Genomic DNA, 24,281 nt, shown 5'->3' with positions numbered 1-24,281 from the left:
GCAAATATGACGAAAATGTAATCCTCTGCCCCTTTAACCCTTTGAGCATGATGGTATAACCCCTTGAAGAACATTATTTTAACCCTTGTTTAACCTTATGAGGACGATGATTAACTCTCCAGACTCAAGGGTTAAATGTGACCATCCCTCGTAGTCTAACATAAAGGTGGCTTTACATTATTTGAAATGACATTAACATGGTGACTGGCTTTTAAATATTAATTACGTGTGCATACCATCATAAAATTAAGATGTTATTTTTACTACAACATAGGTATTAGTCGGAAAAGTGGAGTTTGGGGTCGTGGGCCAGTCTCATTGGAATTAATCCCATATAAAGCGTTGTTCACTTTACGTTTTCACTGCACCTGTGGGTTCAATTGACTGCAATTGGCATTACTGTATATATATATATATATATATATATATATATATATATATATATATATATATATATATATATATATATATATATATATATATATATATATATATATATATAATATATATATATATATATATATATATATATATATTTTTTTTATATATATATATATATAATATATATATATACAGTATATTATATATATATATATATATATATATATATATATATATATATATATATATATATATATATATATATTGAGGAATCAGCACTGGGCGTGCTCTTTTCTGGCTAGGCCACGGTAGGATGCCACCTTCCGGGAGTTTCCACATTGTCTCACTGTAGTGCATTAAGGTAGACCACATTTGGCTTCCACATTAGCAAGTATGTACAGATTTTTGCTGTCTCTCACTCTGGAGCATCCAACATAGAAGCAAGGAAACACTCAGGTTTAGGCTAACCATCTTTAGGGACTGTCCCTGCTTTGTAGATGGTCATGGCAAAGCCCATTTTTACACCTGGAACTGAAGTCTCTTGAACTCAAATGGATCAGTGGTGATGAGAGGAACTCTTTATATTAAAACGTCTCCTCTCCTTTAGCTTTTTCCTGTCAGTATTGTAGCTTCCAGCACATGTGGTATCATGTTCTTCACTACCTGAAGCCTTGTGCTATTGCAGAGGATTGCGGTTCAAGATTTCTAAGAGTATTACAGGAGTTCCAATGTTGAGAGTGAGGTGGGTGAGGAGGCATTCCTTAAAGTGGGCCCCACAGAATTAAGGAATTGCAGGGTACTGGACTGCTTGGTCCTGGCCGATTACTGTATCAACAGATTTGAATATGTCCTCACACTGCCTGGAAGCCACCTGAGTAGTCATGTTGATTTCAGCCACTGCTCTATCTTCTTGGTGCCAGAATAGTGCGTTCACGCAGCCACTTGTGATCCTTGTAGTGGTGGATAATGTTTGGGTATCTGTTAGTGAGCCCAGATGAGGACTTCTTTACAACATTTCAACATCCTTGAGGAATGATTATTTGTCCTTCTGAATCAACAGGAAAGTTCCATTCCCAATCTGTTGTAGAAGGTTTGCAAACTGTCTAGCATCCTGATATCCATGTAGATGTACTCTACAATGTGATAGGGTGAGTTCCTGAACACTTCTCCAAAAGTATGATGCTCTTGAGGCATTTCATTCAGTTCCTCAGCTGGGATTACTTCTGAGGAATGACGGTAGGGTCTGGGCGAAAGTCTCCAGCACGATCATTGTAATGCCACCCATGAGCTGGTCATTTTCTCGTATGTCTTGCAAGGTCCTGTCCAATGCTTCAAACGTTAACTTGTGAGACATAGTGCATTCATCCCAGACTATGAGGCTGCATTTTTCTAAGAGTTTTGCCTTTGCTGATCCTTTTTTGATGTTGCACACTGGACTTTCACAGAGCGAGGTTGAGAGGCAGCTTAAAAGTTGAGTGTGCAGTACGTCCTCCCCTTCTAGGTAGTGTTGCAGCAATGCCTGAGGATGCCATACAGCAATATAATTTTCACCTGATGACGTACTTTTGGCCAACAGAAGGTTGATCAGAAATGTTTTTTCCTTGCTCCACAGGTGCATCGAGAAAGACTATACCTCCCTACCCGCGTGTATTGCTTGCAAGATCTGTTCATAAGCATTTGCTTGATCAGGCAGACCAGGTGAGGCTCATTTTTCTTCTGCTAAGAAAATTCACCAGAACTCTTCAACTGAGTAGTTGGTCTCTGAGCAACTCTGTTTGCAACTACTGGTTCTCCTTTATTATTTGGGGGAAGGCAATCCAAATCAGTCAGGTTTTTTCCTCATAGCTCCATCACTTTGTCTTCTCCAGCATGATCAGAGCCCTGTTGAACATGTCATCCATGAAATCAATCTCTTGACCAGGATGTTCTCTTCTTGCTTGATGGGGCAGATCCCCTGAAAGACTTTCTTTGGTGGTTTTTCCAGAGTTGACTTGGGTTGGAAAGTCCATATGTATAATCATGATGGCAAACAGGTTCCTCAATCTCATTGGCGATTGAGTAGCTGCTGCCTCTTTTAATGTGTCCTTCCAGTGACCCACCATCTTCCAGTAGGCCAAGGAGATTGCACGCTTCCCCTGATAAGTTCTGGGTGACCTGTCCAACAACCGTCTTATGCTGTATATATGTTGGGCCACGGATGTGGTAAAAAGAAATCAAACAATAGCAGCATCTTCAAAGTTGTTGGGTGAACTGTGCAGATACGTCCCAAAGCATTGCCTGACTTTTATCCCTGGATATCCTTCAACATTGGATCCTTGAGCCTCTTTCTGGAAATTTTTCATTGAAGCTCGCCATATAGAGAACTTGGGTACGTCAACATACAGAGAGTTTTGAACAAACTCTTCTTCCTGTGAAAGTTTGAAAAATGCAGTGATTGACGTGTAAAGTTCTTAAAAGGTAAGAAACTGCTAGACGTAACTGGCCAACTTGATCGTCGTTATGAAGATGTTAAGATAAAAAGACAACCTTTCTAAAACTATGTAAACAAATAGACCGGCCAGATGAGTGCCAATATTCTATGTTTGATCTTGAAAAGTTAATGGACAATATATATATATGGCAAGCCAGGATATAGTAGTTGCTGATAGAAAGATAAGCCTGAGACAAGATATGGACATGACCTTGTGTGTCGACACTCAGTGGTTTACCCAATAAAGATAAGGTATTATCAAGAAGTAAATAAATTAATATCATAATGACTGTATGGTGTTTTAAGTGTGTCCACAGATTAGAGTATCAATACAAATTATTTCTCTGTAAAAAATCCTCGTATTACGAGTTACTCAAAAATTATCAATACGTATTAATTGGTTGCACCAGCATCTGGCGCCGTCCTCCATTTCACGGTTAAGTCAAAATTGACTCAATGGGGCCTTTTAACTTGCTAGTATCTGTGGTATAACAATGAATTTTTGTATAATACTTGAGGGTTCGAACCTGGATTTCTTGGAATCAGGGTTATATGATAGTAAGATGCAGCAAATTAAGAACTGATTAACAAAGATTGTGTTTGGCAGGTAGCAAGCCGCGTGTTGCGCCGGCCCCTAGTGGTGACCCTTGTGGCCCCTGACCTGACCCACCACCCACACACCTTCACCTGGACCACCACCCATCCACTCCAGGTGAGTTAACACCCACCCACCACCATCAGTTGAGTTAACACCCACCCACCACCACCAGGTGAGTTAACACCCACCCACCCTCACCAGATGAGTTAACACCCACCCACCCTGCCAGGTGAGTTAACACCCACCCACCACCACCAGATGAGTTAACACCCACCCACCCTCACCAGGTGAGTTAACACCCACCCACACCAGATGAGTTAACACCCACCCATCACCACCAGGTGAGTTAACTCCCACCCATCACCACCAGGTGAGTTAACACCCACTCACCCTCACCAGATGAGTTAACACCCTCCCACCCACACCAGATGAGTTAAACTAGCAATAGTCAGTTAACATGAGCTCTTGGTCAGTTAACACTAGTATTAGGTCATTTAACACCACCACTCATTCAGTTAACATCAGCACTTCATCACTTAGCACTAGCATTAGGTCAGTTAACATCAGTACTAGACAGACAACACCAGCACACGGTCAGTTAACACCACACGAGGTCAGTGAACATGGTATAATGTAACAGATGGTAAAATGTAACAGATGGTATAATATAAGTTGTTATAGTGTAACAGATGGTATAGTGTAACAGATGGTATAGTGTAACAGATGGTATAGTGTAACAGATGGTATAGTGTAACAGATGGTATAATATAAGTTGTTATAGTGTAACAGATGGTATAGTGTAACAGATGGTATAATTATACAGATGGTATAGTGTAACAGATGGTATAATATAAGTTGTTATAGTGTAACAGATGGTATAGTGTAACAGATGGTATAATATAAGTTGTTATAGTGTAACAGATGGTATAGTGTAACAGATGGTATAGTGTAACAGTTGTTATGGTGTAAAGGTTGTTATAGTGTAACAGATGGTATAGTGTAACAGATGGTATAATATAACAGTTGTTATGGTGTAAAGGTTGTTATAGTGTAACAGATGGTATAGTGTAACAGATGGTATAATATAACAGTTGTTATGGTGTAAAGGTTGTTATAGTGTAACAGATGGTATAGTGTAACAGATGGTATAATATAAGTTGTAATAGTGTAACAGATGGTATAGTGTAACAGATGGTATAATATAAGTTGTAATAGTGTAACAGATGGTATAGTGTAACAGATGGTATAATATAACAGTTGTTATGGTGTAAAGGTTGTTATAGTGTAACAGATGGTATAGTGTAACAGATGGTATAATATAAGTTGTAATAGTGTAACAGATGGTATAGTGTAACAGATGGTATAATATAAGTTGTTATAGTGTAACAGATGGTATAGTGTAACAGATGGTATAATATAACAGTTGTTATGGTGTAAAGGTTGTTATAGTGTAACAGATGGTATAGTGTAACAGATGGTATAATATAAGTTGTTATAGTGTAACAGATGGTATAGTGTAACAGATGGTATAATATAACAGTGTTATGGTGTAAGGTTTATAGTGTAACAGATGGTATAGTGTAACAGATGGTATAATATAACAGTTGTTATGGTGTAAAGGTTGTTATAGTGTAACAGATGGTATAGTGTAACAGATGGTATAATATAAGTTGTTATAGTGTAACAGATGGTATAGTGTAACAGATGGTATAATATAACAGTTGTTATGGTGTAAAGGTTGTTATAGTGTAACAGATGGTATAGTGTAACAGATGGTATAATATAAGTTGTAATAGTGTAACAGATGGTATAGTGTAACAGATGGTATAATATAACAGTTGTTATGGTGTAAAGGTTGTTATAGTGTAACAGATGGTATAGTGTAACAGATGGTATAATATAACAGTTGTTATGGTGTAAAGGTTGTTATAGTGTAACAGATGGTATAGTGAAACAGATGGTATAATATAAGTTGTAATAGTGTAACAGATGGTATAGTGTAACAGATGGTATAATATAACAGTTGTTATGGTGTAGTTGTTATAGTGTAACAGATGGTATAGTGTAACAGATGGTATAATATAAGTTGTTATAGTGTAACAGATGGTATAATATAAGTTGTTATAGTGTAACAGATGGTATAGTGTAACAGATGGTATAATATAACAGTTGTTATGGTGTAAAGGTTGTTATAGTGTAACAGATGGTATAGTGTAACAGATGGTATAATATAACAGTTGTTATGGTGTAAAGGTTGTTATAGTGTAACAGATGTATAGTGTAACAGATGGTATAATATGTTGTTATAGTGTAACAGATGATATAGTGTAACAGATGGTATAAACAGTTGTTAGTGCAAAGTGGTATAGTGTAACAGATGGTATAATATAACAGTTGTTATGGTAAAGGTGTTATAGTGTAACAGATGGTATAGTGTAACATGGTATAATATAATGTTATGGTGTAAAGGTTGTTATAGTGTAACAGATGGTATAGTGTAAAAGATGGTATAATATAAGTTGTAATAGTGTAACAGATGGTATAGTGTAACAGATGGTATAATATAAGTTGTAATAGTGTAACAGATGGTATAGTGTAACAGATGGTATAATATAACAGTTGTTATGGTGTAAAGGTTATAGTGTAACAGATGGTATAGTGTAACAGATGGTATAATATAAGTTGTTATAGTGTAACAGATGGTATAGTGTAAACAGATGGTATAATATAACAGTTGTTATGGTGTAAAGGTTGTATAGTGTAACAGATGGTATAGTGTAACAGATGGTATAATATGTTGTTATAGTGTAACAGATGGTATAGTGTAACAGATGGTATAATATAACAGTTGTTATGGTGTGTATATAGTGTAACAGATGGTAGTGTAACAGATGGTATAATATAACAGTTGTTATGGTGTAATGGTATGTAACAGATGGTATAGTGTAACAGATGGTATAATATAAGTTGTTATAGTGTAACAGATGGTATAGTGTAACAGATGGCATAATATAACAGTTGTTATAGTGCAACAGATGGTATAGTGTAACAGATGGTATAGTGTAACAGATGGTATAGTGTAATAGTTGTTATAGTGTAACAGATGGTATAGTGTAATAGTTGTTATAGTGTAACAGATGGTATAGTGTAACAGATGGTATAGTGTAACAGATGGTATAGTGTAACAGATGGTAGAGGTAAACAGATGGTATAGTGTAACAGATGGTATAATATAACAGTTGTTATAGTGTAACAGATGGTATAGTGTAACAGATGGTATAGTGTAATAGTTGTTATAGTGTAACAGATGGTACAGTATAACAGATGGTGTTATTACAGGTGACACCAACGGTGAAGGCCGTGGCTTACCCAGGACTCTACCATGACTTCTGGAGGGAGCACATAGCAACGACCGACCCCAAGGAAAAGGTGAGTTCAAATGTATGGTGTTGGTGGTCAGTGTATGGTGTTGGTGGTCAGTGTATGGTGTTGGTGGTCAGTGTATGGTGTTGGTTGTCAGTGTATGGTGTTGGATGTCAGTGTATGGTGTTGGAGGTAGGTTTATGGTGTTGGTGGTCAGTGTATGGTGTTGGTGGTCAGTGTATGGTGTTGGTGGTCAAGTGTATGGTGTTGGTGGTCAAGTGTATGGTGTTGGTGGTCAGTGTATGGTGTTGGTGGTCAAGGTATGGTGTTGGATGTCAGTGTATGGTGTTGGTTGTCAGTGTATGGTGTTGGATGTCAGTGTATGGTGTTGGAGGTAGGTTTATGGTGTTGGTGGTCTTAATGTGTGGTGGTCAGTGTATGGTGTTGGTGGTCAAGTGTATGGTGTTGGTGGGTCAGTGTATGGTGTTGGTTGTCAGTGTATGGTGTTGGATGTCAGTGTATGGTGTTGGAGGTAGGTTTGTGGTGTTGATGGTCAGTGTATGGTGTTGGTGGTCAGTGTATGGTGTTGGTGGTCAAGTGAATGGTGCTGGTTGTCAGTGTATGGTGTTGGATGTCAGTGTATGGTATGGAGGTAGGTTTATGGTGTTGGTGGTCAGTGTATGGTGTTGTTGGTCAGTGAATGGTGCTGGTTGTCAGTGTATGGTGTTGGATGTCAGTGTATGGTGTTGGAGGTAGGTTTATGTGTGGTATTGGTGGTCATGTGTATGGTGTTGGAGGTCACTGTATGGTGTTGGTGGTTAATGTGTGGTGTTGGTGGTCAGTGTATGGTGTTGATGGTCAGATATATGATGTTAGTGGTCCGTGTGGTGTTGGTGGTCGGGTGTATGTTGGTGGTCAATGTATGGTGTTGGTGGTCAGTGTATGGTGTTGATGGTCAGTTATATGTTAGTGGTCACGTGTATGGTGTTGGTGGTCAGTGTATGGTGTTGGTGGTCAATGTATGGTGGTGTTGGTGGTCAGTGTATGGTGTTGATTCAGTTATATGATGTTAGTGGTCAAGAGTGTATGGTGTTGGAGGTCAGTGTACGGTGTTGGTGGTCAGTGTATGGTGTTGGTGTTCAGTGTATGTGGTGGGTGGTCAGTTTTATGATGTTAGTAGTCAAGTGTATGGTGTTGGAGGTCAGTGTATGGTGTTGTTGGTCAATGTATGGTGTTGGTGGTCATTGTATGGTGTTGGTGGTTAGTTATATGATGTTAGTGGTGAAGTGTATGGAGTTGCTGGTCAATGTATGGTGTTGGTGGTCAAGTGTATGATGTTGGTCGTCAGTTTGTGGTGTTGCTGGTCAATGTATGGTGTTGGAGATCAGTGTATGGTGTTGGTGGACAGTTACATGATGTTAGTGGTGAAGTGTATGGAGTTGCTGATCAATGTATGGTGTTGGTGGTCAAGTGTGGTGTTGGTGGTCAATGTATGGTGTTGGTGGTCAGTGTATGGTGTTGGTGGTCAGTTATATGATGTTGGTAGTCAGTGTATGGTATTGGTGGTCAGTGTATGGTATTGGTGGTCAGTGTATGGTGTTGGTGGTCAATGTATGGTGTTGGTGGTCAGTGTATGGTGTTGGTGGTCAGTTATATGATGTTGGTAGTCAGTGTATGGTATTTGAATCAGTGTATGGTGTTGGTGGTCAGTGTATCTTCTTGGTGGTCAGTGTATGGTATTGGTGGTCAGTGTATGGTGTTGGTGCCAATGTATGGTGTTGGTGGTCAATGTATGGTGTTGGTGGTCAGTGTATGGTGTTGGTGGTCAGTTATATGATGTTGGTAGTCAGTGTATGGTATTGGTGGTCAGTGTATGGTGTTGGTGGCCAATGTATGGTGTTGGTGGTCAATGTATGGTGTTCTGGTCAGTGTATGGTGTTGGTGGTCAGTTATATGATGTTGGTGGTCAGTGTAGTGTTGGTGGCAGTGTATGGTGTTGGTGGTCAGTGTATGGGTGTTGGTGTTCAGTTTTTTGGTGTTGGTGGTCGTATGGTGTTTGGTGGAGTGTATGGTGTTGGTGGAATGTATGGTGTTGGTGGTGAATGTGTGTTGGTGGTCAGTGTATGGTGTTGGTGGTCAGTTATATGATGTTGGTAGTCAGTGTATGGTGTTGGTGGTCAGTGTATGGTGTTGGTGGCCAATGTATGGTGTTGGTGGTCAATGTGGTGTTGGTGGTCAGTGTATGGTGTTGGTGGTCAGTTATATGATGTTGGTAGTCAGTGTATGGTGTTGGTGGTCAGTGTATGGTGTTGGTGGTCAGTGTATGGTATTGGTGGTCAGTGTATGGTGTTGGTGGTCAGTGTATCTTCTTGGTGGTTAGTGTATGGTATTGGTGGTCAGTGTATGGTGTTGGTGGCCAATGTATGGTGTTGGTGGTCAATGTATGGTGTTGGTGGTCAGTGTATGGTGTTGGTGGTCAGTTATATGATGTTGGTAGTCAGTGTATGGTGTTGGTGGTCAGTGTATGGTGTTGGTGGTCAGTGTATGGTGTTGGTGGTCAGTGTATGTTGTTGGTGGTCAGTTAAATAAATGTTATTGGTCAGGTGTATGGTGTTGGTGGTGAGTGTATGGTGTTGGTGGTCAGTGTATGTTGTGGTGGTCAGTTAAATGATATTAGTGGTCAAGTGTATGGTGTTGGTGGTCAGCGTATGGTGTTAGTGGTCGGTGTATGGTGTTGGTGGTTGGTTTATGGTGTTGGAGGTCAGTGTATGGTGTTGGAGGTGGTGTATGGTGTTGGTGGTCAGTGTATGGTGTTGGTGGTCAGTTAAATGATATTAGTGGTCAAGTATGGTGTTGGTGGTCAGCTATGGTGTTAGTGGTCGGTGTATGGTGTTGGTGGTTGGTTTATGGTGTTGGAGGTCAGTGTATGGTGTTGGAGGTCAGTGTATGGTGTTGGAGGTCAGTGTATGGTGTTGGTGGTCAGTGTATGGTGTTGGTGGTCAGTGTATGTTGTTTAGTGATCAAGTGTATGGTGTTGGTGGTCAGTGTGGTGTTGGTGGTTAGTTATATGATGTTAGTGGTCAAGTGTATGGTGTTGGTGGTCAGTGTATGGTGTTGAAGGTCAGTGTATGGTGTTGGTGGTTGGTTATATGATGTTAGTGGTCAAGTGTATGGTGTTGGTGGTCGGTGTGGTGTAGAAGGTCAGCGTGGTGTTGGTGGTCAGTTAAATGATATTAGTGGTCAAGTGTATGGTGTTGGTGGTCAGCGTATGGTGAGTGGTCGGTGTATGGTGTTGGTGTTTAGTTTATGGTGTTGGAGGTCAGTGTATGGTGTTGGAGGTCAGTGTATGGTGTTGGTGGTCAGTGTATGGTGTTGGTGGTCAGTGTATGGTGTTGGTGGTCAGTGTATGTTGTTGGTTGATCAAGTGTATTGGTGTTGGTGGTCAGTGTATGGTGTTGAAGGTCAGTGTATGGTGTTGGTGGTCAGCGTATGGTGTTGAAGTGGTCAGTGTATGGTGTTGGTGGTTGGTTATATGATGTTAGTGGTCAAGTGTATGGTGTTGGTGGTCAGTGTATGGTGTTGAAGGTCAGCGTATGGTGTTGGTGGTCAGTTAAATGATATTAGTGGTCAAGTGTATGGTGTTGGTGGTCAGCGTGTGGTGTTAGTGGTCGGTGTATGGTGTTGGTGGTTTGGTTATGGTGTTGGGGTCAGTGTATGGTGTTGGTGGTCAGTGTATGGTGTTGGTGGTCAGTGTATGGTTGGTTGGTGGTCAGTGTATGTTGTTGCTAGTCAAGTGTATGGTGTTGGTGGTTGGTGTATGGTGTTGGTGGTCGGTGTATGGTGTTGGTGGTCAGCGTATGGTGTTGGTGGTCGGTGTATGATGTTGGTGGTTAGTTTATGGTGTTGGAGGTCAGTGTATGGTGTTGGTGGTCAGTGTATGGTGTTGGTGGTCAGCGTGGTGTTAGTGGTCGGTGTATGATGTTGGTGGTTGGTTTATGGTGTTGGTGGTTAGTGTGTTGGTGGTCAGTGTGGTGTTGGTGGTCAGCGTATGGTGTTAGTGGTCGGTGTATGATGTTGGTGGTTGGTTTATGGTGTTGGAGGTCAGTGTATGGTGTTGGAGGTCAGTGTATGGTGTTGGTGGTCAGTGTGGTGTTGGTGGTTAGTGTATGGTGTTGGTGGTCAGCGTATGGTGTTGGTGGTCAGTGTATGGTGTTGGTGGTCAGTTAAATGATGTTAGTGGTCAAGTGTATGGTGTTGGTGGTCAGCGTATGGTGTTGGTGATCGGTGTATGGTGCTGGAGGTGAGTGTATGGTGGGATCAGCATATGTTGTTTGGAGATCAGTGTATGGTGTTGGAGGTCAGTGTTTGGTGTTGGTGGTCAGTATGGTGTTAGTGGTCAAGTGTGTATGGTGTTGGTGGTCAGCGTGGTGTTGGTGGTCGGTGTATGGTGTTGGAGGTCAGTGTATGGTGTTGGAGGTCAGTGTATGGTGTTGGTCAGGTGTATGGTGTTGGAGTCAGTGTATGGTGTTGGTGGTCAGTGTATGGTGTTGCTGGTCAGTTTATGGTGTTGCTGGTCAGATTATGATGTTGGAGGTAAGTGTATGGTGTTGGAGGTCAGTGTATGGTGTTGGTGGTCAGTGTATGGTGTTGCTGGTCAGTGTATGGTGTTGGCGGTCAGTATATAGTGTTGGAGGTCAGTGTATGGTGTTGGTGGTCAGTGTATGGTGTTGGTGGTCAGTGTATGTTGGTGGTCAGTGTATGGTGTTTGCTGGTCAGTGTATGGTGTTGGCGGTCAGTGTATAGTGTTGGAGGTCAGTGTATGGTGTTGGTGGTCAGTGTATGGTGTTGGTGGTCAGTTATATGATGTTAGTGGTTAAGTGTATGGTGTTGGAGGTCACTGTATGGTGTTGGTGGTCAGTGTATGGTGGTCAGTTATATGATGTTAGTGGTCAAGTGTATGGTGTTGGAGGTGAGTGTATGGTGTTGGTGGTCGTGTATGGTGTTAGAGTCAGTGTATGGTGTTGGTGGTCAGTGTATTGTATTGGTGGTCAGTGTATGGCGTTGGTGTGATGAGTGTGTTAGGTGTGTAGGCCGTGGTGAGTGTGTTAGGTGTGCATGGTATGTTGGTTATGTGGGAGGCATGGTGAGTGTGTGAAGGCCGTGGTGAGTGTGTTAGTTGTGAAGGCCGTGGTGAGGTGTGTTGGTTGTGAGGCGTGGTGAGGTGTTTAAGTTGTGTAGGCCGTGGTGGTGTGTTGGTTGTGAAGGCCGTGGTGAGTGTGTTAGTTGTGAGGCCGTGGTGGTGTGTGTTGGTTGTGAAGGCCGTGGTGAGGTGTGGAATGGTGAAGGCCGTGGTGAGGTGTGTTAGTGGTAAAGGATGTGCGTGGTGAGTGTGTGTGGTGAAGGCCGTGGTGGGTGTGTTGTGTGAAGGCCGTGGTGGGGTGTGTTGGTGGAGAGAATGTGGTGGTGTGTTGGTTGTGAAGGCAGTGGTGAGTGTGTTGGTTGTGAAAGTAGTGGTGAGTGTGTTGGTTGTGAGAGGCCGTTGTGAGTGTGTTGGTTGTGAGAGTCGTGTTGGTGTGTTAGTTGTGAAGGCCGTGGTGTGTGTGTGTTAGTTGTGAAGACCGTGGTGGGTGTGTGATTGTGAAGGCCGTGGTGAGTGTGTTGGTTGTGAAGAGGCGGTGAGTGTGTTAGTTGTCAAAAGGCCATGGTGGGTGTGTTGGTTGTGAAGGCCGTGGTGTAGATGAAGGGTGTGGTGAGTGTGTTGGTTGTCAAGGCCATGGTGGGTGTGTTAGTTGTGGTGCGTGGTGAATGTGTTAGTTGTGAAGGACTTAGTGGGTGTGTTAGATGAAGGGTGTGGTGAGAGTGTTAGTTGTCAAGGTCATGGTGGGTGTGTTGTTGATGAAGGCCGTGGTGGGTGTGTTAGTTGTGTGGGCCGTGGTGAGTGTGTTAGTTGTGAAGGCCGTGGTGAAGGTGTGTTAGTTGTGAAGGCCGTGGTGGTGTGTTAGTTGTGAAGGGCCTGGTGGGTGTGTTGTTGTGAAAGGCCGTGGTGAGTGTGTTGGTTGCGAAGGGCCTGGTGAGTGTGTGTTGGTTGTGAAGGCCGAGGTGGTATGTTGGTTTGAGGGCGTGGTGTGTTGGTTGTGAGGCCGTGGTGAGTGTGTTAGTTTGTGAAGGCCGTGTGGTGAGTATGTTGGTTTTGAAGGCCGTGGTGAGTGTGTTTGGTTGTGGGCGTGTGGTGGTGTGTTAGTTGTGAGCCGTGGTGAGGTGTTAGTTGTCAAGGTCTTGGTGGGTGTGTGTTGGTTGTGAAGGCCGTGGTGGGGTGTGGTAGTTGTGTGGGCCTGGTGGGTGTGTTGGTTGTGAGAGGCCGTGGTGAGGTGTGTTAGTTGTCAAGGCCATGGTGGGTGTGTTGGCTGTGAAGGATGGTGAGTGTGTGTAGATGAAGGGGTGTGGTGGAGTGTGTTGGTTGTGAAGGCCGTGGTGAGTGTGTTAGTTGTGAAGGGCCTGGTGAGTGTGTTAGTTGTGAAGGCCGTGGTAGTGTGTTAGTTGTGGGGCCTGGTGAGTGTGTTAGTTGTGAAGGCCGTGGTGAGTGTGTTGGTTTTGAAGGCCGTGGTGGTGTGTTGGTTGTCAAGGCCGTGGTGAGTATGTTGGTTTTGAAGGCCGTGGTGAGTGTGTTGGTTGTGAAGGGCCTGGTAAGTGCGTTAGGAGTGAAGGCCGCTGGAAGTGTGTTAGTTGTGAAGGCCGTGGTAAGTGTGTTAGTTGTGAAGGCCTCGGTAGTGTGTTAGTTGTCAAGGCCGTGGTGAGTATGTTGGTTTGAAGACCGTGGTGAGTGTGATTGATTGTCAAGGCCGTGGTGAGGTATGTTGGTTTTGAAGGCCGTGGTGAGTGTGTTAGTTGTGAAGGGCCTGTGGTAAGTGTGTTGGTTGTGAAGGCCGTGGAAGTGTGTTAGTTGAAGGCCGTGATAAGTGTGTTGGTTATGAAGGCCGTGGTGGTGTGTTGGTTGTGAGGCCGTGGTGAGTTAGTTGGTTAGTGAGGTCCGTGGAGGTGTGTTAGTTGAAGGCCGTGGTAGAAGTGTGTTAGTTGTGAGAGACCGCGGTGAGGTGTGTTAGTTGTGAAGGCGGTGGTGAGTGTGTAAGTGGCTGATGAGGGCCGTGGTGGGTGTGTTGGTTGTGAAGGCCGTGGTGGGTGTGTTGGTTGTGAAGGCCGTGGTGAGTGTGGTGGTTGTGAAGGTAGTGATGGGTGTGTTAGTTGTGAGGTAGAGTGGTGAGGTGTTAGATGAGGCCGTGGTGTGTGTGTTAGTTGTGTGAGGCCGTGGTGTGTGTGTTAGATGTAAGATGCTGGTGTGTTGGTTGTGAAGGCTGTGGTGACTGTGTTGGTTGTGGGCCGTGGTGTGTGTTAGATGAAGGCCGTGGTGTTGTGTTTGGTTGTGTAGGCCGTGGTGAGGTGTGTTGGTTGTGAAGGCCGCGTTGAGTGTGTTGGTTGTGAAGGCTGTGGTGGAGTGTGTTGGTTGTGAAGGCCGTGGTGAGTGTGTTAGATGAAGGCCGTGGTGTGTGTGTTAGTTGTGAAGGTCCTTTTAAATGTGTTGGTTGTGAAGGCCGTGGTGGTATGTTAGTTGTGAGGCCGTGGTGAGTGTGTTAGTTGTGAGAAGGCCGTGGTGGGTGTGTTAGTTGTGAAGGAATGGTGGTGTGTGTTGGTTGTGACCGTGGGTGTGGAGTGTGTTAGTTGTGAGGCCGTGGTGGGTGTGTTGGTTGTGAGAGGCTGTGGTGGTGTGTTGGTGTGGGGCATTGGTGGTATGTTGGTTGTGGGGCTGGTGGTGTGTTGGTTGTGAAGGCCGTGGTGAGATGTGTTAGTTGTCAAGACCATTGGGGTGTTAGTTGTGAAAGCCGTGTGAGGTGGTATGTTGGTTTTGAAGGCCGTGGTGAGTGTGTTGGTTGTGTGAAGGCCGTGGTGAGTGTGTTAGTTGGTTGAAGGCCGTGGTGGTGTTGGTGTGGAAGGCCGTGGTGAGTGTTGATAGTTGTGAGCCGTGGTGAGAGTGTGTTGGTTGTGGTGGTGAGTGTGTTAGTTGTGAGGCCGTGGTGGGTGTGTTGGTTGTGAGGCCGTGGTGAGTGTGTTAGTTGTGTGGGGCCTGGAGGTGTGTTGATTTATGAAGGCCGTGGTGAGTGTGTTGGTTTTGAAGGCCGTGGTGAGTGTGTTGGTTGTGAGAGGGCCGTGGTGGTATGTGTTGGTTCTGAGGCCGTGGTGAGTATGTTGGTTTTGGGGCCGTGGTGGTGTGTTTGGTTGTGAAGGGCCTGGTGGTGTGTTAGTTGTGAGGGCCGTGGTGAGTGTGTTAGTTGTGAAGGGTGTGGTGAGTGTGGTGTTGTGAAGACCTGTGGTGTGTTGGTGGTGAAGGTGTGGTGAGTGTGTTGGTTATGAGAGGCCGTGGTGAGATGTGTTGGTTGTGAAAGCCATGGTGTGTTGGTTAGCAGAGGCCTTGGTGGTGTGTTGGTTGAAGGCCGTTGTGGTGTGTTGAGATGTGAGAGGTCGTGTTGGTGTGTTGTTAGATGCTGATTGGTGAGTGTGTTAGATGAAGGTTGTGAGTGGTTATGTGTTAGTTGTGAGGCCGTGGTGAGTGTGTTGTTGGTTGTGTGGGCGTGGTGAGTTGTTGGTTAGAGGCCGTGGTGGGTTTGTTAGATGAAGGTGTGGTGGTGTGTTGTGGTGAAGGCCGTGGTGAGGTGTATTAGTAGTGAGAGGCCGTGGTGAGTGTGTTGGTGTGAAGGCCGTGGTGAGTGTGTTGGTTGTGAGAGGCAGTGGTGAGTGTGTTGGTTGTGGAGGTAGTGGTGGTGTGTTGGTTGTAGAGGCCGTTGTGAGTGTGTTGGTTGTGAAGGTGGTGTTGAATTGAGTTAGTTCTGAAGGTAAGTGTTGTTATTGTGAAGACCGTGGTGGGTGTGTTGGTTGTGAAGGCCGTGGTGAGGTGTGTTAGATGAAGGGTGTGGTGGTGTGTTGGTTGTCAGGCCATGGTGGGTGTGTCAGTTGTGAGAGGCCGTGGTAGATGTGGTTAGTTGTAAGGCCGTGGTGAGAGTGTTAGTTGTCAAGGTCTGGTGGGTGTGTTGGTTAGAGAGGCGTGGTGGGTGTGTTGGTTGTGTGAGCCCGTGGTGAGGTGTGTTGGTTGTGAGGCCGTGGTGAGGTGTTAGTTTGTGAAAGGCCGTGGTAGGTGTGTTAGTTGAGCCGTGGTATGTTCGTTTTGAAGGCCGTTGGGATGTGTTGTTGTGAGGCCGTTGGTGAGTGTTAGTTGTCAAGGCCATGGTGGGTGTGTTACTTGTGAAGGCGTGGGGAGTATGTTGGTTTTGAAGGCCGTGGTGAGTGTGTTGGTTGTGTGGGCCGTGGTGAGTGTGTTAGTTGTTTGGGCGTGGTGGTGTGTTAGTTGTGAAGGCCGTGGTGAGTGTGATGGTTGAGGCCGTGGTGAGTGTGTTAGTTGTGTGAGGCCGTGGTGGAGTGTGTTGTTGGTTGTGAAGGCCGTGGTGGGTGTGTTGGTTGTAGGCCGTGGTGGTGTGTTGGTTGTGAGGCCGTGGTGAGTGTGTTGGTTGTAGAGGCGCGGTGAGTGTGTTGGTTAGAGAACGTGGTGAGTGTGTTGAGAAGAGGCCGTGGTGGTGTGTGTTAGATGGGGTAATTGGTGTGTGTGTTGGTTGTGAGGTCAGCTCTAAATGTGTTGGTTGTGAGGGCCTGGTGGGAGTGTGTTGGTTGTGAGAGGTCCTTTTAAATGTGTTAGTTGGGGCCGTGGTGGTGTGTTAGTTGAGAGGCCGTGGTGGTGTGTTGGTTGTGAGGCCGTGGTGAGTGTGTTAGTTGTGAGAGGCTGTGGTGGGTGTGTTAGTTGTGAAGGCTGTGGTGGGTGTGTTGGTTAGGAGGCCGTGGTGAGTGTGTTGGTTGGAAGGCGTGCTGAGGTGTTGGTTGTCAAGGCCATGGTGGGTGTGTTGGTTGTGAAGACCGTGGTGGTATGTTGGTTTTGAAGGCCGTGGTGGAGTGTGTTGGTTGTGTGGGCCGAGTGGGTGTGTTGGTTGTGAGGCCGTGGTGAGTGTGTTGGTTGTAGAGGCGTGGTGGTGTGATGGTTGTGAGGCCGTGGTGGGTGTGTTGGTTGTGAAGGCCATTGGTGGGTGTGGTTGTGAAGGCGTGGTGGGTGTGTTGGTTGTGTGAGGCCGTGGTGTGTTGGTTGTGAGGCCGTGGTGAGTGTGTTGGTTGTGGGGCCGTGGTGGGTGTGTGGTTGTGAGGCCGTGGTGGTGTGTTGGTTGAGGCCGTGGTGAGGTGTGTTGGTTGTGAAGGTCCTTTTAAGTGTGTTGGTTGTGAGGCCGTGGTGGTGGTGTGTTAGTTGTGAGAGGCCGTGGTGAGTGTGTTAGTTGTGAAGGCCGTGGTGGTATGTGTTGGTTTTGAAGGCGCGGTGGTGTGTTGGTTGTGATGGGCCTGGTAGTGTGTTAGTTGTGAAGGCGTGGTGGGTGTGTTAGTTGTGAAGGCCTGGAAGAGTGTGTTGGTTGTGAGGCCGTGGTGGTATGTTGGTTTTGAAGGCCGTGGTGGTAGTTGTGAGGCCGTGGTGAGTGTGTTAATTTTGAAGGTGTGGTGGTTGTTTTGGTTTGAAGGCCGCGGTGAGTGTGTTAGTTGTGAAGGCCTGGTAAGTGTGTTGGTTGTGAAGGCCGTGTTGAGTGTGTTGGTTGTGGAAGGTGTGGTGAGTGTGTGTTCTGTGAGCCCGTGGTGGAGTGTGTTGGTTGTGAGAGGTTGTGGTAAGTGTGTTGGTATGAAGGCCGTGGTGGAGGTGTGTTGGTTGTGAAAGCCGTGGTGGGTGTGTTGGTTGTGAAGGCCGCAGTGGAGTGTGTGTTAGTTGTGAAGGCCGTTGTGGTGTTGTTGGTTGTGAAGGTCGTGTTGAGTGTGTTGTTCTGATGCCGTGGTGAGTGTGTTAGATGGAGGTGTGGTGGTGTGTGTGGTTGTGAAGGTCAGTGGTGAGTGTGTTGGTTGTGGGCAGTGGTGAGTTGTTGGTGTGAGAGGCCGTTGGTGAGTGTGTTAGATGGAGGGTGTGGTGAGTGTGTTGTGTGAAGGCGCAGGTGGGTGTGTAGTGGTGAGGCGTGGTGATTGTGTTGGTGTGAAGGCCGTGGTGGGTGTGGTTGTTTGGAGGCGGTGGTGGGTGTGTTGGTTGTGAGGTAGTGGTGAGTGTGTTGGTTGTGACGGCCGTTTGTGAGTGTGTTGTGTTGTGAAGGTCGTGTTGGGGTGTGTTGGTTGTAAGGGCCGTGGTGGTGTGTGGTTGTGAGACCGTGGTGGGTGTGTTGGTTGAAGGCCGTGGTGAGTGTGTTGGTTGTGAAGGCCGTGGTGGTGTGTTGGTTGTGAAGGCCATGGTGGGTGTGTTGGTTGTGGAGGCCGTGGTGAGTGTGTTAGATGAAGGGGTGTGGAGTGTGTTGGTTGTGAAGGCCATGGTGGGTGTGTTAGTTGTGAGGCCGTTGGTGGAGTGTTGGTTGTGAAGGCCGTGGTGTGTTAGATGAAGGTGTGGTGAGAGTGTTGGTTGTGAAGGTCTGTGATTAGGTGTGTTAGTTGTGAAGGCCGTGGTGGGTGTGTTGGTTGGGCCGTGTGTTGGTTGAAGGCCGTGGTAGTGTGTTGGTTGTGAAGGCCGTGGTGAGTGTGTGTTGGTTGGAAGGGCCTGGTGTGTGTGTTGGTTGTGAAAGCCGTGGTGGTGTGTTGGTTGTGAAGGGCCTGGTGAGTGTGTTGAGAGAGGCCGGGGTGGTATGTTGGTTTGGGGCGTGGTGGTGGTTTGTGTGGAGCGTGGTGAGTGTGTTGGTTGTGAAGGCCGTGGTGAGTGTGTTCGTTTTGAAGGCCGTTGTGGAGTGTGTGTTGTGTGAGGCCGTGGTGAGTGTGTTGGTTGTCAAGGGCCATGGTGGGTGTGTTGGTTGTGAGAGGCCGTGGTGGTGTGAGTATGTGTTTGGTTTTGAAGGCCGTGGTGAGGTGTGTTGGTTGTGGCGTGGTGAGTGTGGTTGTGAAGGTGTGCTGGTGGGTGTGTTGGTTGTGAGAGGCCATTGTGGTGTGATGGTTGTGAAGGCCGTGGTGGGTGTTGGTTGTGAAGAACCGTCATTGGTGTGTTAGTTGTGGCCGTGGTGGGTGTGTTAGTTGTGTGGGCCGTGGTGAGTGTGTTGGTTGTGAGGCCGTGGTGAGTGTGTGTGGTTGTGAGGCCGTGGTGAGGTGTGTTGGTTGTTGAGGCCGTGGTGGTGTATTTGTTTGAAGGCCGTTGGTGTGTTGGTTGTGGAGGCCGTGGTGAGGTGTTGGTTGTGAGAAGGCTGTGGGAGGTGTTAGTTGTCAAGGCCATGGTGGGTGTGTTGGTTGTGAAGGCCGTGGTAGTATGTTGGTTGTGGGCCGTGGTGAGTGTGTTGGTTGTGAGGCGTGGTGGGTGTGTTGGTTGTGAAGGCCGTGGTGGGTGTGTTGGTTGTGAAGGGCCTGGTGGGTTGTGTTAGTTGTGAGGCCATTGGTGAGTGTGTTGGTTTGAAGGCCGTGTGGTGAGTGTGTTAGTTGGAAGGCCGTGGTGAGTGTGTTGGTTGTGAAGGTGGTGGGTGTGATGATTGTGAAGGCGTGGTGGTGTGTTGGTTGTGAGAGGCCGTGGTGGTGTGTTGGTTGTGAGGCCGTGGTGAGTGTGATGGTTGTGAGGTGTGGTGGGTGTGTGGTTGTGAGGGTGGTGGTGTGATGGGGTGGAAGGCCGTGGTGAGTGTGTTGGTTGGGGCCTTGGTGGAGTGTGTTGGTTGAGAGGCCGTGGTGGAGTGTGTAGACAGAGGGTGTGTTGGTGTGTTGGTTTGAGGCCGTTGGTTGATTGGTTGTGAGGCCGTGGTGGGTGTGTTAGTTGTGAGGTCATGGTGGTGTTGGTTGTGGGGCGTGTGGTGAGGTGTGTTGGTTGTGAAGGCCGTGGTGGGTGTGTTGGTTGTGGAGATGCTTGGTGGGTGTGTGAGGCCGTGGTGGGTGTGTTGGTTGTGAGAGGGCCGTGGTGGGTGTGTTGGTTGTGAGAGGGCTGTGGTGGGTGTGTTGGTTGTAGAGGCCGTGGTGAGGTGTGTGTGGAAGGTGTGGGAGGTGTGTTGGTTGTGAAGGCTGTGGTGGTGTGTTGGTTGTAGGTGTGGTGGGTGTGTTGGTTGTGAAGGCCGTGGTGGAGTGTGTTGGTTGTGAGGGCCGTGGTGAGTGTGTTGGTTGGAGGGCCGTGGTTGGTGTGTTGGTTGTGGTGCGGAGGTGTGTTGAGGTTGTGGGAGGTGTGGTGGTTGGAGGGCGTGGTGGTGTGTTGGTTGTGAGAGGTGGTGGGTGTGGGTGGTTGTGAGGCCGTGGTGAGGTGTGGTGGTTGTGAGGGGGCCGTGGTGGGTGTTGGTTGTGGAGGGGTGTGGTGGATGTGTGTTGGTTGTGAGGCCGTGGTGGTGTGTTGGTTGGTGTGGGCCGTTGGTGGGTGTGTGTGAGTTTGGAGAGGGCTGTGTGTGGTGTGTTGGTTGTGAAGCGTGTGGTGGGGTGTGTTAGTTGTGAAGGCCGTGGTGGGTGTGTTGGTTGTGAGGGCCGTGGTGGGGTGTGTTGGTTGTGAGGCCATGGTGGGTGTGTGTTGGTTGTGAGAGGCTGGTGGAGGTGTGTTGGTTGTGAAGGCCGTGTGGTGTGTTAGTTGTAGAGGCCGTGGTGGATGTGTTAGTTTGGAAGAGACCTGGTGGTGTTGGTTGTGAGAGGCCGTGGTGGGGTGTGGTGGTGGTTTGTGGGCCGTGTGGGAGTGTGTTGGTTGTGTGGGGCCGTGGTGGTGTGTTAGTTGTGAGAGGGCCGTGGTGGGTGTGTTGGTTGAAGGCCGTGGTGAGTGTGTGTGAGGGCGTGGTGGGTGTGTTAGTTGGAAGGGTGTGGTGGGTGTGTTAGTTGTGAGGCCAAGTGTGGGAGGTGTGTTGGTTGTGGAGGCCAGTGGTGAGTGTGTTGGTTTGAAGGGGCGTGGTGGGTGTGTTGTGTTGAGGCCGTGTGGGGTGTGGTGGTAGAGGCCGTGGTGGTGTGTTGGTTGGTGTGGGTGTGTGTTGTTTGGAGAGGCCGTGGTGAGTGTGTTGGTGGTTGTGAAGGGCGTGGTGGGTGTGGTTGGAGAGGCCGTGTGGAGTGTGTTGGTTGTGAAGGCCGTGGTGAGTGTGTTAGTTGTGAGAGGCCGTGGTGGGTGTGTTGGTTGTGAGAGGCCAGTGGTGAGTGTGGTTAGTGAGAGAGGCCGTGGTAAGTGTGTTGGTTGTGAAGAGGGCCGTGGTGAGTGTGTTGGTTGTAGAGGCCGTGGTAGGAGTGTTAGTTGTGAAGGCTGTGGTGGTGTGTTAGTTGGAAGGGTATGGTGGGTGTGTTGGTTGTGAGGCCGTGGTGAGTGTGTTGGTTAGGAGGCCGTGGTGGTGTGTGTTGGTGGGGGCCGTGGTGGGTGTGTTGGTTGTAGAGGCCGTGGTGAGTGTGTTGGTTGTAGAGGCCGTGGTGAGTGTGGTGGTTAGCAGAGGCCGTGGTGAGTGTGTTAGTTGTGAGGCCGTGGTGGGTGTGTTGGTTGGGAAGGCCGTGGTGAGTGTGTTAGTATTGAGGCATGGTGGGTGTGTTGGTTGTGAGGCCGTGGTGGGTGTGTTGGTTGTGAAGGCAGTGGTGAGTGTGTGTTGGTTGTGAGAGGCCGTGGTGGAGTGTGTTGGTTGTGAGGCCGTGGTGGAGTGTGTTAGTTGTGAAGGCCGTGGTGGGTGTGTTAGTTGAGAGGGGCGTGGTGAGGTGTGTTAGTTGTGAGGCCGTGGTGAGGTGTGTTGGTTGTGAGGCCGTGGTGGGTGTTGGTTGTGAAGGGACGTGGTGGTAGTTAGTGAAGGGTGTGGTGAGTGTTGGTTGTGAAGGCCGTGGTGAGTGTGTTGGGTGAAGGCCGTGGTAGGTGTTGGATGGAGGGTCTGGTGGTGTGTGTTGGTTGTAGAGGCCGTGGTGGTGTGGTTGTAGAGGCCAGAGTGGTGAGGTGTGTTGGTTGTGAGGGTGTGGTGAGTGTGTTAGTTGAAGGCCGTGGTGAGTGTGGTTGTGAAGAATGTGGTGGTGTGTTAGTTGTGAGGCCGTGGTGGAGTTATTGATTTGGTTGTGAGGCCGTGGTGGGGTGTGTTAGTTGTGGGGACCGTGGTGGGTGTGTTAGTTGTGAGGATTGAGTGTGTTGGTGTGGGGCCGTGGTGGTGTGTTGGTTGTGGGCCGTGGTGGGTGTGTTGGTTGAGAGGGTTGTGATGGGTGTGTTGGTTGTGGGAGATGGTGGGTGTGTTGGTTGTGAAGGCCGTGGTGAGTGTGTAGTTGTGAGGCCGTGGTTGAGTGTGTTAGTTGTGAGGCCGTGGTGAGTGTGTTGATTGTGAAGGCCGTGGTGAGTGTGTTAGTTGTGAAGGCCGTGGTGAGTGTGTGAATAATGGTGAGTGTGTTAGATGAAGGGTGTGGTGAGTGTGTTGGTTGTGAAGGCCGTGGTGAGTGTGTTAGTTGTGAGGCCGTGGTGAGTGATTAGTTTTGGGGCCTGGTTAGTGTGTTAGTTGTGAAGGCCGTGGTGGTGTGTTAGTTGTGAGGCCGTGGTGGGTGTGTTGGTTGTGAGGGCCGTGGTGAGGTGTGTTGGTTGTGAGGCCGTGGTGGTGTGTTAGTTGTGAAGGCCGTGGTGAGGTGTTAGTTGTGAAGGATGTGGTGAGGTGTGTTGGATGGAGGGTGTGGTGGGTGTTGGTTGTGAAGGCCGTGGTGAGTGTGTTGGTTGTGAAGGCCGTGGTGAGGTATGTTAGTTTGAAGGGCTTGGTGAGTGTGTTGGTTGTGAAGGCCGTGGTGAGGTGTGTTGGTTGTGAAGGATGTGGTGAGGTGTGTTGGTTGTGGGCCGTGGTGGAGTGTTGAAGATAAGTGGTGGGGTGTGTTAGTTGTGGAGATAAGTGGTAGGTGTGTTGGTTGTGAAGATGTGGTGGGTTATTATTTATGGGCCAGTGGTGGGGTGTTGGTTGTGGAAGGTTGTGGTGGGTGTGTTGGTTATTGAGAGGGCCGTGAGGTGTGTTGGTTGTGAAGATGTGGTGGTGTGTTAGTTGTGAGAGGATGGTGGTGGGTGTGTTGGTTTGAAGGGTGTGTGATTGGTTGTGAAGGATTGTGGTGAGTGTGTTGGTTGTGAAGGCCGTGGTGAGGTGTGTTGGTTGTGAAGGCCGTGGTGAGTGTGTTAGTTGTGAAGGTCGTGGTGAGTGTGTTAGTTGTGAAGGCCGTGGTGGTGTGTTAGTTGTGAGGGTGTGGTGAGTGTGTTAGTTGTGAAGGGGTGTGGTGAGGTGTTGGTTGTGAGAGGGCCGTGGTGGGTGTGTGTTGGTTGTGGGGCCGTGAGGAGGGTGGGGTTTGGTTGTGAGGCCAGAAGTGGTGGGGTGTGTGGTTGAGAGGGCCGTGGTGAGTGTGTTGGTTGAAGAAGGTGGTGAGGTGTGTTGGTTGTGAGAGGGCCGTGGTGGTGTGTTAGTTGAGAGGCCGTGGTGAGTGTGTTTAGTTTGAAGAGGGTGTGGTGAGTGTGTTAGTTTGTGAAGGGTGTGGTGAGTGTGTTGGTTGTGATGGCCGTGGTGAGTGTGGTGGTGTGATAGCCGTGGTGAGTGTGTTAGTTGTGAAGTCGTGGTGAGTGTGTTAGTTGTGAAGGCCGTGGTGAGTGTGTTAGTTGTGGAAGGGTGTGGTGGTGTGTTGGTTGTGAGGCCGTGGTGAGGTGTGTTGGTTGAAGACCGTGGTGAGTGTGTTAGTTGTGAAGCCCGTGGTTGAGTGTGTTGGTTGTGAGGCCGTGGTGGTGTTGGTTGAGGCCGTGGTGGAGTGTGTTGGTTATTGAAGGCCGTGGTGGGTGTGGTTGTGAGAGGGCCGTGGTGGGTGTGTTGGTTGTGCGAGGCCGTGGTGGGTGTGTTAGTTGTGAAGGCCGTGGTGAGGTGTGTTAGTTGTGAAGGCCGTGGTGAGTGTGTTAGTCAGGAGGGTGTGGTGGGTTGTGAAGGTCGGGTGAGTGTGTTATTGTACCGTGGTGAGTGTGTTAGTCAGGAAGGGTGTGATGAATGTGTTAGCCAGAAGGCCGAGTGAAGAAGCTGGGGCAGGCGTGACGAACGTGTTGAACAGAAGGCCGTGCAAGCAAGAAGCCGTATGGTGAGAAGTGAAGGTGAATGTGTGAGTGTTATGCGAATATGCAGGAGTGCAAGTATAAAGAATACGTAAGGAGTGTGCTTACCGGTGAATAAGTGTAAGGAAAAAAGAAGTGGTGAAGTGGTAAGAATTGTAGGGTAAGGTGAGTGCTTAGGTTGTGGGTCAATGTGGTGAGTGTTGAAGGGTGTGATGAATGGGAAGACAGAATTGGTGAGTATGTTAGCTGTAGGATGTGGTGAGGCAAGAAGCTGTAATGCGTGGTGAGGAAAGAAGCCGTGGGTGAGTAATAAATAGTCAGAAGTGTAAGAGGAGGATGTGGTGAGTGTAAGACAGAATGTGGGTGTGTTAAGAAAGAAGGGTGTGGTGAGTGTGGTATGTGAGGTGTTAGTTGTGAATGTGGTGAGTGCA

General features: G+C 47.7%; 1 protein-coding gene across 1 annotated transcript in view; it reads left to right on the top strand.

Moving 5' to 3' along the window:
• LOC121865351 (putative protein MSS51 homolog, mitochondrial) overlaps positions 1-24,281 on the top strand; it is a 102,604-nt gene that overhangs the window by 61,673 nt on the left and 16,650 nt on the right. Inside the window, exons 6-7 of the mRNA XM_042364688.1 lie at positions 3,459-3,563; positions 6,789-6,878. Coding sequence (XP_042220622.1) covers positions 3,459-3,563; positions 6,789-6,878 — 195 coding nt within the window. The remainder of the gene's footprint in view (positions 1-3,458; positions 3,564-6,788; positions 6,879-24,281) is intronic.

The sequence above is a fragment of the Homarus americanus genome, unplaced genomic scaffold (assembly GCF_018991925.1).
Source record: "Homarus americanus isolate GMGI-L3 unplaced genomic scaffold, GMGI_Hamer_2.0 scaffold15667, whole genome shotgun sequence".
Taxonomy (NCBI): domain Eukaryota; kingdom Metazoa; phylum Arthropoda; class Malacostraca; order Decapoda; family Nephropidae; genus Homarus; species Homarus americanus.
Note: the sequence above shows the minus strand (reverse complement) of the source record. Positions and strands in the feature narration are given on the sequence as shown.